The sequence below is a fragment of the Haemaphysalis longicornis genome, unplaced genomic scaffold (assembly GCF_048455015.1).
Source record: "Haemaphysalis longicornis isolate Haplotype H1 unplaced genomic scaffold, Haemaphysalis longicornis Haplotype H1 scaffold_5, whole genome shotgun sequence".
Taxonomy (NCBI): Eukaryota; Metazoa; Arthropoda; class Arachnida; order Ixodida; family Ixodidae; genus Haemaphysalis; species Haemaphysalis longicornis.
The window spans coordinates 96,759,759-96,772,062 of NW_027526385.1; the positions used below are offsets into that span (position 1 = coordinate 96,759,759).

Here is a 12,304-nt window from a genome sequence, read left to right on the forward strand (position 1 = left end):
CGACACTACCACCACCAAAAACGTTGTGAGCGAACGCCCACTCCCGAAACATTGCCAGGGGTGAAATATTCGATTTACTGAAAGATGCCAAAGATCACCCACCCCCTCAAACCGATGGCTTCAGTGCTGATGAGTGAGCAAAACAAATGCGAATCATCTATTCATGTGTTGATGCGGTCGGTCACTTATTTGTCCTTCCAGCACTTGAGTGGAAAGTTCGCCCATCTCGTATTTTGTCTTGAAATCTCTGCAGTTTGGGTTGGCGGTGCCGCCACTTTTTGCAGTTTTTCGCACCTGACCCTAAAGATCGCTTAATCCATATTTTTCGCTCGATATCTCTAAAATTTGGGTGGGCGTTCATTCGGAAATTTACGGCAGTTAGTTGCTAAATCTTCAACATGGATGATGCCGCCGTTTGCAGGAAGTCCTGGGAATGTTGTCAACGTAACAATGTTTGCCCCTGCAACACTTCGCCAAAAGAACGTGACCAAGGGTTGTCAGACACAGATGCTTGGAACTGGGTGTGATTTTCTTCTGCTATGCTGATCTGCCTCTCACGTTTAGCATTACTCCAGTTCTGACCCTTTTAACTTCTGCACATGGCCGACTGCCAACTACGCTTTTTAAGCTCTTCACTGATAACCATGTAAATTGGTGTAGGACTGGATTGGATTGTCAGGTAGCTCCGGCACAATGGGGCCTGACTGGGAGAAAGATTTGGCAAAATGTGGGTGCATTTTGGGGAGATTTCTGTTTAAATCGTACAATCATAGAAGCCCATCCAAATTTTGAAGTCTCCCGGGCCATTCGGCAAACCTGGCAGGTATGGGCTGTGCCAACGGCTTAGGAGTCACTGAAAAGACAAACGTTAGCTGGCAAAGACTTGCCTCCGAATTTGGGCCAGTTTTAAATGGAATGCAACGTACAACTTCGCTTCGTTTGGAAGATTGGGCACTTCATAACTCAATACGGTGTTGTTCGACGGGAAAGAAGATTCCTTTTAATATATTAAAAGAGATGAATTTTAAACTAACTCCTTCCAAATGAGTCTTGACATACAAAATGCTCTTGCGGATTTCATGTCACGGCAGACAAAAATATAAGTGTTAAATTCTCTTATGGCCAAAGCGCATATTCCCTAAACATAAGATATGGCCGGCCAAATAAGGGCACCTGTGCTTTTGGGGTGCACAAAGCCATGTCCCCTACCCCCAATTCTAACAAGGCAAGCTAGGCCCATCTTTTTGCACTTCTACTTTAAATTTTCGGGGAGAATATGAAAAGCAGAACGGCAACAGTTAACATGACATTACAATGAGTAGGTTTAAAAAATGAACTGTGTCCTCTTAAAGTGCGGGCACCTGGCCACACTACAAACAACAAAGCCAAATCACTTGAATACAGTTGAGTCCACTTATGACGGTACAGTTTATAACAAAGCACCGGATATAACAAACAACTATGGCACCGTCAACTTTTGTATGCTTTCTATGGCAAAATAAACCGCTTATTACAATGCTTCAGTGCCGCGATATCGGACATAACGATTGAATCAGGTGGCAGCATGCACAGAAAATGCAAGCTGCCGCCGGCTCTCCATGCCGATTGCCACGACAACATGCACCCCGTACGCTCCGCATTCCTTTCGCCCCTTGGAAAACAAGTTGACTGCACCACTTACAAGGAAGCGAGGGGAAGAGGAAAGCAGTTTCCCTCCCAAACCCTCCCTCCCGGCACAAAACCAAGCACAAACACAAACATTTTTTCACACAAAAACCCGTGCAAATCGAGGCTTGCAAAAGAATGTGCTATTTGGCATTCGATACTCTGCTTTCTTTTCCTAATGCAATTTGATATTCGATTTGAAATCTACTTTTCGGTATTTGCACACCCCTACAAATAATTTCTCCCACAAATAAATAAATAAATAAATAAATAAGAACAGTTGAGGTTAAGCTGAAAAAATTTCAACTCATCAGACATTACCTGTCACACCCATTTGAAGTGTGGCTGTTGGAATGTGCATATAGATAGTGCAAAAAAAGAAAAGGAACAAATTTATTGACTTCATTCCGTGTTAGCAACGAAACCTAGTGCTGTCAACCATTTTTCTTAGTCAACCCGAATTGATCAATAAAAAGATGTGCTCCACTAGAAGCTACAAACAAGAAATTAGAACTTGGTGCCCGTGTCACGAGCCCAGCACATTTATTTTTTTATATTTCAGTGAAGCTTTTTTAGTTTTCCACTCTCCACATAATTACACGTGCTCAATTTAAGGCATAAAATTAGCAAGCCGTACAAGACTGAGAACACACCTTGAGGTTAATGTAGATCAGTGTGACCTGCTGCTTCGAAAAGTTGTCACTGAGACTCTTGAATGCCTGCAAATTAAAGACAGTCCATGAACATAAATGTCACAACAACACCGGATTCGCGCTCAACTCCAGAAATAGCGCAACTGCCGGTATCCCTTCGTCCATCACTCAAAAATACTGTTTTCTCCACAACACATCTCTTTGTCTGTCAGGTTAACCAGTCTAGACATATCTGATTAACGATATCAGCAACGCACCCATGTACCCCTCTTTACAGCAAAGCTGTGATTGGCTTGTTTCTGAAAATTCTTGCATCCATGTACAGAGCCACATCAACAAAGGATTTCAAATGTTGCAATAAGGCCAACTTTCTGCAGAATGCTCCGTAGCTCTCAATCTAATTTAGCTATCTTGAAAAAAACAAATCATACTTAAGGGGTCACTGCTCTTAAAACAGGTTCCTTTAGTTTTTAAGTAGATTGTGAAAATTGTCAGTCTTGTTGCTTTTTTCCCCGCTTATTTCAAATATGCCATTTTTTTTGAGTAAGTGAATTAGTTGCCAAGATAATAAGAGACAATTAGTCCTTTTAGAGGAACAAAAAACAAAACAGTGTTAGCAGTAAAGCTGTAATCTTTACATTTTCCAATACTATGAACCCTGGTGAGTGCAATAAGAGAATCGGTTTTTTGATGCACAGCTTGGAAATAATTTTACAGCTCATTCAACTTGGGTGGCACCAGTGGCAAAGAACCATTTCAAATGCCCATTTCAAACACCAAAGTAAAGCTGTAAAATTAGTTCCAAGCAAGCATTGAAAAACCAAATCTCCTGTTGCATTCACCAGGGTTCATAGTATCGGAAAATATAAAGATTAGTTTTACTGCTAACACTATTTTGTCTATTGTTCCTCCAAAAATGACTACCTCTAATTATCTCTGGAACAAATTGACTGACTAAAAAAAACAATGGCCTATTTGAAATCAGTGGGAAAAAAGCAGCGTTTCACAGCATTTACTTAAAAATTAAAGGAAGCTGTTTTAACAGCAGTGGCCCCCTTAAATTGGCCGCTAGGACAACCGCCATTGTGCCGAGCTTCATTTACTTGTGATAATTAGTTCACAGTAGAATTATAAACATTACAGAATTCCCTTGTAGACACATGGCCTTCTAGGGAGGGAGCATGGTTACAGAAAGAGGATGCAACTCTCATTTCGTAACTCTGCAACTCTTGCAACACTGGTAGCCAAAAATGATGAGCGCAGCAAAATGACTTACCAATAAATGCTACTCTTTTTAATTTAAACATGTCGCCTACTAGCTCGAGGATTAGATCGACCTGCCTACTGAAACCTACACTGCGCCCCTACAACAGTTACCGCACATTTTTACACCTGCAAACTTAATGGTCAGTCCTCTTCCCAATATCGGCTCAGTGCCCTAAATCACAATTTACACTCAACAGCCTTGTTTTTGCAAACAAACTTCAAAGTTGTCTCCTAAAAAATCTGATCCTCTAAGGCTCCATTCCAATTAACCTTTTAGACGGCTTCATTGCTATATTCATGGACAGTCTGCCATGATAAGCCCTGTTACATTTCGAACGAGGCAGCCAACAAAGACTGCTTGAGAAGACAGCGTCGAAGTCAGCAACGATGCAGGCTACCTTTCTGTACAAACCGTCAACATGAATACGCAAAAGATGACGACAGCGCCATATTTTTGCGTATCAATGCTACAAACTTGTTCTTTTATTGGAATATTTAGTATAATTTACTAGCGGTAAAATTGATTTTGTTTAAGTTATAAGTTACGCGATGTTTGCAATAATAACTGCAATATTATTTACGAAACCTGCGGCTTGCATTTCTCAACATGTCTGCTACGAGGTTGTCGTCTCCCTTGGTGTTGCGTTCGTCACCGCTGCGCCGTTCCAATTCTTATTCCTATAAACGTCAAATTAGACTGCTTCATAAGCTGTCTACCAAGCTGTCTTTGAATTGGAACGCAGCTTAAAAAACGTTTGCACCATATAACACAGTGCCCAGCCACCGCGTGACATGATCATACCATCATCGTGACATCACCGCAACATCATTGTGACGTCACATCAGAGTTTGGGCAATAGAAGCACTTACGATACAAGTGGTGTAGTCTATGACATTGATGTGGACACCGTCGTAGACGACGAACCGCGGAGACCCATCCTTGCTGTCGGGGAGTGCCTTGGCAATCTTGGATGTCGTGTACATCGAAGACGGATACAGCACGGTCCGGTCAGGCGAAATGAGAACGTACGGGATACCCGAGAACGTCTGTGAGGAAGAAGAAAAAAAGAGTTTTGAGACAAGCAATGAGTTTCTGCATGTGGTCCACATAAGGTCCGTTCTCCACTGATAAGTGAAAACATAGTGCTACCGCAAACTAGGCAAACGAATTGGAGAAGGTTCAGAGGAGGGCTGTTCGTTTTATTTATAATAAATATAAAAGAAGTGATTCTCCATCAGGTATCATGGCACTCAATAAAATCCAACCACTACACATTAGACGCCAAATTGCCCGCTTAGCTTTTCTGGAATCCTTAATTAAGTGCAAGACTGGATTATCCCCCACTCCATTCATTAGTCCGTTAGCCACGAGGAAAACACGACACACACATAGCCATAGTTTATCCCCATTCTTTGCCCGAACAAACACCTTTAAGTTTTCATATTTTCCACGCACGGTAGATGACTGGAATAAATTGCCAGAAAGAATTTTAGTGGAAATTTCACGAAAGCCCTACACGATCATTTTAGCAACTTTTAATTACTGACGTTCGGGTTTTTAGCGACGTTTCTCAAAGTTGTACGTGATTTTCTAGTTTTATTTGGATTGTAAACCCTGCTATGTTTGTACGAAAATTTAATTTCACCGTGGCCTGTTTATTTTGTAGTCTCCAAGTGAATTCTGAGTTGATGTTACCCCATTGTTTTTATTGCATTGTACTGCATTGTATGCGCGTGTACATTCTTTTTGTTCTGCCCGTCCTGCTTGGACCATTTACTTGGTCTGCAGTATTGTGTAAATAAATAAATAAATAAATAAATAAAATATAACTAACCCACTCTGAATGTGCCCTTGCATTAGCAAGGCAGGGAAACGAGTTCTCTGCAAAAAGCACTCAACCAACTTCTAATAGACAACCTCTTTGCGCTGTGCTCTAAGGCAGCAAGCTCGGCCAAAGTTGGTAGAAAGGTCTCCGTGGTGGCTTGCAACCCTCTGTTCAAAAGCATTTGCGACTGCTTTTTACACAAGAGGTGGGTGGAAGCGACTAAATGCCTGAACATGCGATCGAATGTCAACAGTTTAACTAACTGCCAAAATACAGAGAACTTGATCGGCTGCCCCATAGATGCAAGTTAAAAACAAGGCTAAATGCAAAGCAATGACAGCAACGATGTTAGGAACAGGCGCAACAGAGGTTTGGCACTTGTACACGCAATACACAAACCCACAAAGATGAGTCAAGAAAATGAGTACAGAGAAAACCTGTGTTATCGACTGTCACTTAAAGGAGCCACGAAGACAAAATACAAGTTTGTTTTATTCGAAAGATTTCGTGTTTTGTAGTGCCCCCAGTGCTTGTCCGGATGCGAACGATGCTTTATTCACTGAGAAATTAATCAATCGAAGTTAAAATGTTGATTTTCCCGCTAAATCATGTGTTTTCGTGGTCTGCAATGATATCACAAGAACCGCCCGCTCCGCAGCCGATTGCGCACGGCCGGGCTAGAGCAGCGGCATTCACGCATTTGTTTACGTTACTGAACCTAGATGGCGCCACCATACCGTGGCAAGCCGTTTTTTGCCTTTGGTTTGTTTTTGACCGTAATAAAACCTTGCTTGTTTTTGTTCTGGGAGAAAATAATTGTTTTGTGAAACATAGTGCTCGCCCGACAAATATGGTCACACAAGACACCCTTGCTTGCGTCGATCGGCCAGTGTCGTCTAAAACTACCCCAAAGCCCCGCACTCCTCTGCAGCTAAACCAAGCATAGTTCGCACAGTACAACAGCAGTACACACCGGTACTTCTATGTTTACGTGTGCTTTCGTAACTTACACTGTTTGTCCCGCCATTCTTATTGCTTTAAAAAGAATGTGCCATAAATTTAAGCGCAAATAGCTCGTTCGGCAAGCTTATAAGCCCTGCCTAATTTGTGTTTGCTTTTTCCAGCCTCCGCCAATCGCAGAGCTGGCTGGTATAACATCATATGTTCTGTTGCGGGAAATGAGCTAGTGAGTCGCATGGCCATTCCCTTTTTTCCTAATTAAACAGCTTATTTGCGCGAAGTTTACGTTAAAAGTGGTGTCAGCATGATTCTAACGAGGCAATCTTTCGAATGAACCAAACTTGTGTTTTGTCTTCATGGCTCTTTTAAACAATAGCATGTACAAGATGAGACTTTTGGGCAGCGACAAAAATCCAGGCAGCTCAGTTAAGTGGAAGTACAGCAGTAGCTGATGACAACGTCGAACGAAACGCAGTCGCCCGTAAATATCAAGCCGAACAAATAAAGGAACGAGCAGAGTTGCGATGTAGTACCTGCTTCCTGGAAACCTTGACCCGCGGCCTGGCGTGTTCGTACATCAGCAGGACGAGAGAGATGACCACTCCGACGATGATGCCGTACTGGGAAAGCGCACAAAAAGAAAAAGACGCCGTGAAGTTTTGAGTTCATTCACAGTGAAAAAGCAGCCCCCTCAAAAGTGCTTTGTGGGGCAAAGCCAACATTATAGCAGAGCCAGTAATCCCCCTGATGCAAGCAATTGATTGATTGATTGCTAGTGGTATCCCCTTTCAAACGGGGTGATGACAAGCTGCTGCTTTCCTCAACTTCACAGTCAAAAAGGCACACGAGGAGAACAGTGGCTCGCCCAATTAACATGGAGTGGTTGTAAAAGTGATACATGCCAGGTAGAATATGTACATATTTACAATATGGAACGAGTCAGTCTAGGAATACGTTTGAGAAAGCGGCCGTTTCATCCCACTGCCACTGATAATCACTAGACTTGCTCCGTTAATCCTGGTCATGTGATGAGATCACTGCACAATTTTCCTTCAGGCATGCCCAACTTGGTATACAAGTAAGCAGACATTGTGATGACGCACTCACCTCGAGTCCAAGAACAAACGATACGATAAAAGTTGCGGCGAACGGCAGCAGGTCCAAGCCTAAAAAAAACAAACAAAAGAAGAACAAGAAACATGCAATGCCTTAAAGCAGTCCTTTATTGTTTCTGCCTTTTCAAAGCAGAACAACCCACTTTTAAAATTTGATATGACCAAACAGCCAGAAATTTTATGTTGCATCATAAAAAAAATCACGGGAACTTTATAGTAGTTTCTAAATGCATCCCATCTGTCACCCTTTCACCTCAAAAACCATAACAGTGTCTGGAATAGTTAAAAATTAAACAGAAGAACAGATATTGCATAACACACGAGTTATAGCTAAGTGCAGGTTGCTGCTTTAACTCAAGGGGCCATATAAGGCTTTTACTTTAACCTTGCTGCTGTCACCTGACAACCACACACAAAATATCCTCTAGCGCCTTGGGAACAAAAACCAAAACTGCTAATTTTCTGGGAAAGAGTCCTTCAGGATGCCTCTTGCAATAAACATCACTACTGTTGCATTCTTGCAGAGCTGGACGCTATGACACAGGGTGTGATGACAGGGCGAGTAAGAAAATGAAAATCCTGTTTTGCCAAAACGCCTCCAAATCCGTAAGTACTTGCACTACCAGCTTCATTTTTTTCCGTAACCTCAAGGCGTCGTAGCGTTTAGGAAAACGAAATTTTTTCCACTCGAAAAAGAAAACATCTTAATTGTAATGCCAGTAGATTAATAAATGCTCGAACTACCAGCTCAATTTTTTGTTTCTATGCTTCCGAGGTCCAAAACCCCACGGAAACACGAAGAGAAATATTTTTTCCTCAAATTAAAAATTCCAGTGCTGAAAGGGTTTTTAAAATACTTACGGTTAGTGCGCCACATGGCCGGCACATCCTGATAGTGGACCATGAAGATGACCGCAGTGATGATGATGGCCGACAGCGATGCCTTGGGAATGTACTTGAAGTAGGGCGCCATGAACACCAGTGCCATGATCACAATTGCTCCTGCGTTAAAAAAAAAAAGCCAGCCATAAAGAGAAAAATCACATTACAAAGAATTGACGATGTGACAGCGTTAGCCAGGCAGGAACCACACTGCAGGGTATGGGAAAATGAAATATAAATGTTAAAATACACATCAAAAACACTCTTCAAGAAAACACGGGATACTGTAAATTTAAATCTGTTTGAGACCATGGCCTCGTCAGTTAATTTCTTTCTACCAGATTACACTTACGTTAACAAATGACTTCACATAGCTGCTGGGCAGTCCATTTTGAAATGTACAATCCGGCAAAAGTCCCAAGGTGACGCAAAAGTTTCCGGGCCACAGATAATTTGAAGCAGAAGCTACACTACCTAATTAAAATGAAATCATTTGTAATGTAAAGTCGCGAAAGCGTTATTCCATGTAATTAACAAGATATTCTGATTTCCCGTGGCGATTAAAGTTCAGCTTTAACTTTTTGTGCACTGTAAACTTTTGGCACGGACTGGGGACCTCTAAACAAAGACTGCACACTGAAGTTTCAGGTGTAATGAATGCAAGCCGACCTTTTTACATTCCATAAAATTAATGAAGAGCTTGACAATATAGCCTTGCGACCAAAAAACAAAGAAAAGTTTTTGAACTAACAGTCAGCCAGCTCCACCATCTCACAGAAACTGAAACCAGCAGGTTTTTCCTTCTGCAAAGCTCACCTGTGAAAACCCCACCAAGAGGCGTACGAACTCCGCTGTTGTTGTTTATGGCCGTTCTGGAAAATAAACACTACATGAACACTTGAACTATCTCACCAAACGACTCCATTAAAACTATCCAACACAAAAACAAAACTTAAATATCAGCGACAAAGTCACACCATCTGCATGCTAAAGCAAGCAATAAAATCGGGATGCTAGCGTTCATTGCGAATATGACCACTATGGCCTAGGAAAGGAACTGGTAACTACCGTATTTTTACACGTATAGTCCACACTGAGAATGCGAAAATTTCAGGGGTGAAGTAGAGGTGCGAATTATATGCGAGGTACATCCTTTGGTGCAGCTTCACCCCAGTGCGCGTTGGGCCATGATGCCCTACAGCAGCAACAGCGACTAAGCCAGTGTCATCCCACTGACAGTGCTTGTTTTGCACACACAACTCAACAATGTACCAACCTGAAAAAATGTATGCAGCGAGTCATCTAGTTATGTAGTCAACTAGGTAAGTGCTTTCGCATAAACAAATGTGTAATGTTGCTTGAGTAGTAGATATGATCCGTCCTCTTATGTATAAAATGTGTGGGCAATACGTGGGGATAGTTTTTTATTCCTCGACAAAAAAGGGGGTGCGGGTTATACTGTATGCAAGGGTGGGTTATATGCGTGAAAATACGGTATTCACTTCTCCAGTTCTATGAAGATCTATGAAAAGTTGAACTACATCTGCTTTCGGCCTAACGAAGCATTCTGCAAAGACATCGAAGATTTCGACCAGAAGGTCGACGAACAGGCAGGTTATTTTTATGAGGAAATTGACAAGATGTGCAAAGGGGTTGAGTGAAGAGAATCAATGTAAGCGCTAAAACCAGGAGGGTTTCAGTTCAAGGCTGCTTAATTAAACTTTCTCCCCGGCAGCGTTCTTTACCATTATTGTAATGCTGTGCCCGCAGCCCCAATTCGTACAAAGTTTAATCGTTCCTGTTGATTGGCCAGCTCCGAGTTGCTGCTGATTGATCGATTAATGGGTTGAAAAGCTACAAGAAACCGTTGGCCAACACCAAAGTGGTCAGCAGAAGCAGAAACAAAGAGGAGAATGTCGTGCCTCTTACCTCGAGAAGCTTCCAGTCCCAGGGTAAGCACTCACAAAAGATCCCATAAAGTTGCATATGCCTGCACAAAACAGAAAGCCATGTTAGAGGAATAGTGACACGTTGACAAAAATTTACAACACACGCACGCATGCACGCGCGCACACACACACACACTCAGAGTTAAAAAAAACACGAATGGAAATACCATCAGGTGTAGCTGAAGACAGGTTTTAAATACTGAAGAAGCACTTTTGGGCCCTGAGGCATGATGCAGCGAAGCACAGTGTGTGCTTCGCCTACTGGCATCATCAAACCCTACTGGCATCATTTAAGTCTTCTCAGGATCTTGTGTGCATTGGCATGTTTGCATTTGAACCGCCGAGACCAAAAATCCTGCCAACAACCAATTTGCTCACAATGACAAGCAACAAATGCAGAGGTAAAAAATGTTTCAATAACTGCTCCTTTGCAGATGAAGGCGACAGGCACCAGTGACGTGTAAAAGTGGCCACAGCAGGAGCAGAAATGGTTGTTATTGATCAATGCAATAACTCGTTCAGCATCAATAAACAACCGTGCTTCATAACAGAACCCAGCATTTTATTAGTTCGATCACAAAGCAAAAAATAATTGACGGAAATGTTTATTAGGGCCCGCCTTTTTATTGCTAAAGAACAGTGCCAAAATAAATGCTTCGGAGAACTGAAAATCTCATGCTTGGTACATGTGGAGACTGGTAATCACTAAATGCAAGTGTTAGATAAACGACGGCCACATTACTCTGGAGGCAAAATACAAGAGTTCTGATCTAAGGGTGCACACTGGTCTTAAAACAAAAATGTTTATTTTTGTTACAGTATCATTTTGTGATACGTTAGTCTTATTGCACTCTTTGATTTGTCCACAGTGCACTGGTACCTTGTTCAGCTGAATCACTCTATCAGTCTTTTTACAAAAGCTGTCAGAAAATCAAATGTGAAAATCCAAATAATTTGAATGTAGTCACTTTGCACAAAAACGAATTTTATATCCACAATCAGAATGAAAAACTACACATGTCCTCCAATTTTTTTTCATCATAACTGTAACAATAAAGTTTTTGATCAAAGACCTTTGTGCCCCTTATCAAGGTTCAGGGGGTAAACTATTTCACTGCCCCGGCATCGCTTGCGCAGCTACAGTCTCAAGCCAACGAAAACAAATTTGAAAAACATGCTTACCGATAGCGAGCATTTCCTGGGTCGCGTCGAGGTTCTTCCCTTTAGCTGCATGCAAGAAAGTGAGACTTCAATACATGCGGAAACAAAAATGCCTGCATCAAATGTTTCGTAGTGCGTGCAGGTCGACTTACCAAACGCCTTTGCAATAGCCACCGACTCCAAGATTGACAGCAAGGCTATGATGGGAATTCCCGAACCGAGATTCTGCAAATACGGCGACACAAAACATTCAAAAACTTTATATTGTGTACTTGTCTTTTCTTCTTTTTCCCCACTATTTTTTTTAATGTTCTTTCAAAAATGTAACCCCCCTTACTCAATGCTCTTCAATGGGGCTGTCAGGTTTAATGAATAAATAAAGTGTGGAAACAAGTTATCATTTGTCGGTGGACTACAGTGGCGTGAATGCAATATACCAGCTCGCGGCGAGAGCACCTGCCTATCAACACCGAAAATGCCAAAAGTGCGAAAACTATCGCTGCCCCATCCACTTTCCTGAGCTAAGATTTGCGACACCGCAAATTGCAAATGGTGAAAGCAGATCAGCAGAGCTTGTTAATTCCTTTTTTTCTGAAAAACATGCAAGCAGATACATGCAGATGCGAAATAAGAAGAAGCAGGTACCTCTGCTAAAGCACATGTTTCGCAAAAAGGTACGAACTTCTGCAGTTAAATCGTATTAATTGGGGCCATGAAGAAAAAACGCAAGTATGGTTCATTTGAAAGATCGCCTCGTTAGAATCACACCGACACCTCATTTAATGCAAGCTTCACTCAAATAAGCTGTATAATTAGAAAAAAAGAGA

At 41.9% G+C, this 12,304-nt stretch overlaps 1 protein-coding gene across 9 annotated transcripts in view; it reads right to left on the reverse strand.

The window, feature by feature from the left end:
* The window catches only part of LOC144138577 (sodium-independent sulfate anion transporter-like), a 174,103-nt gene that overhangs the window by 5,959 nt on the left and 155,840 nt on the right, over window positions 1–12,304 (reverse strand). For all 9 annotated transcript variants that reach the window (XM_077670929.1, XM_077670934.1, XM_077670928.1 and 6 more), the window contains exons 9-17: window positions 11,630–11,702; window positions 11,499–11,543; window positions 10,297–10,357; window positions 9,184–9,239; window positions 8,347–8,487; window positions 7,478–7,536; window positions 6,904–6,990; window positions 4,455–4,631; window positions 2,319–2,384 (exon numbers count right to left, since the gene is read on the reverse strand). In XM_077670929.1, the coding sequence (XP_077527055.1) occupies window positions 2,319–2,384; window positions 4,455–4,631; window positions 6,904–6,990; window positions 7,478–7,536; window positions 8,347–8,487; window positions 9,184–9,239; window positions 10,297–10,357; window positions 11,499–11,543; window positions 11,630–11,702 (765 nt within the window). The remainder of the gene's footprint in view (window positions 1–2,318; window positions 2,385–4,454; window positions 4,632–6,903; window positions 6,991–7,477; window positions 7,537–8,346; window positions 8,488–9,183; window positions 9,240–10,296; window positions 10,358–11,498; window positions 11,544–11,629; window positions 11,703–12,304) is intronic.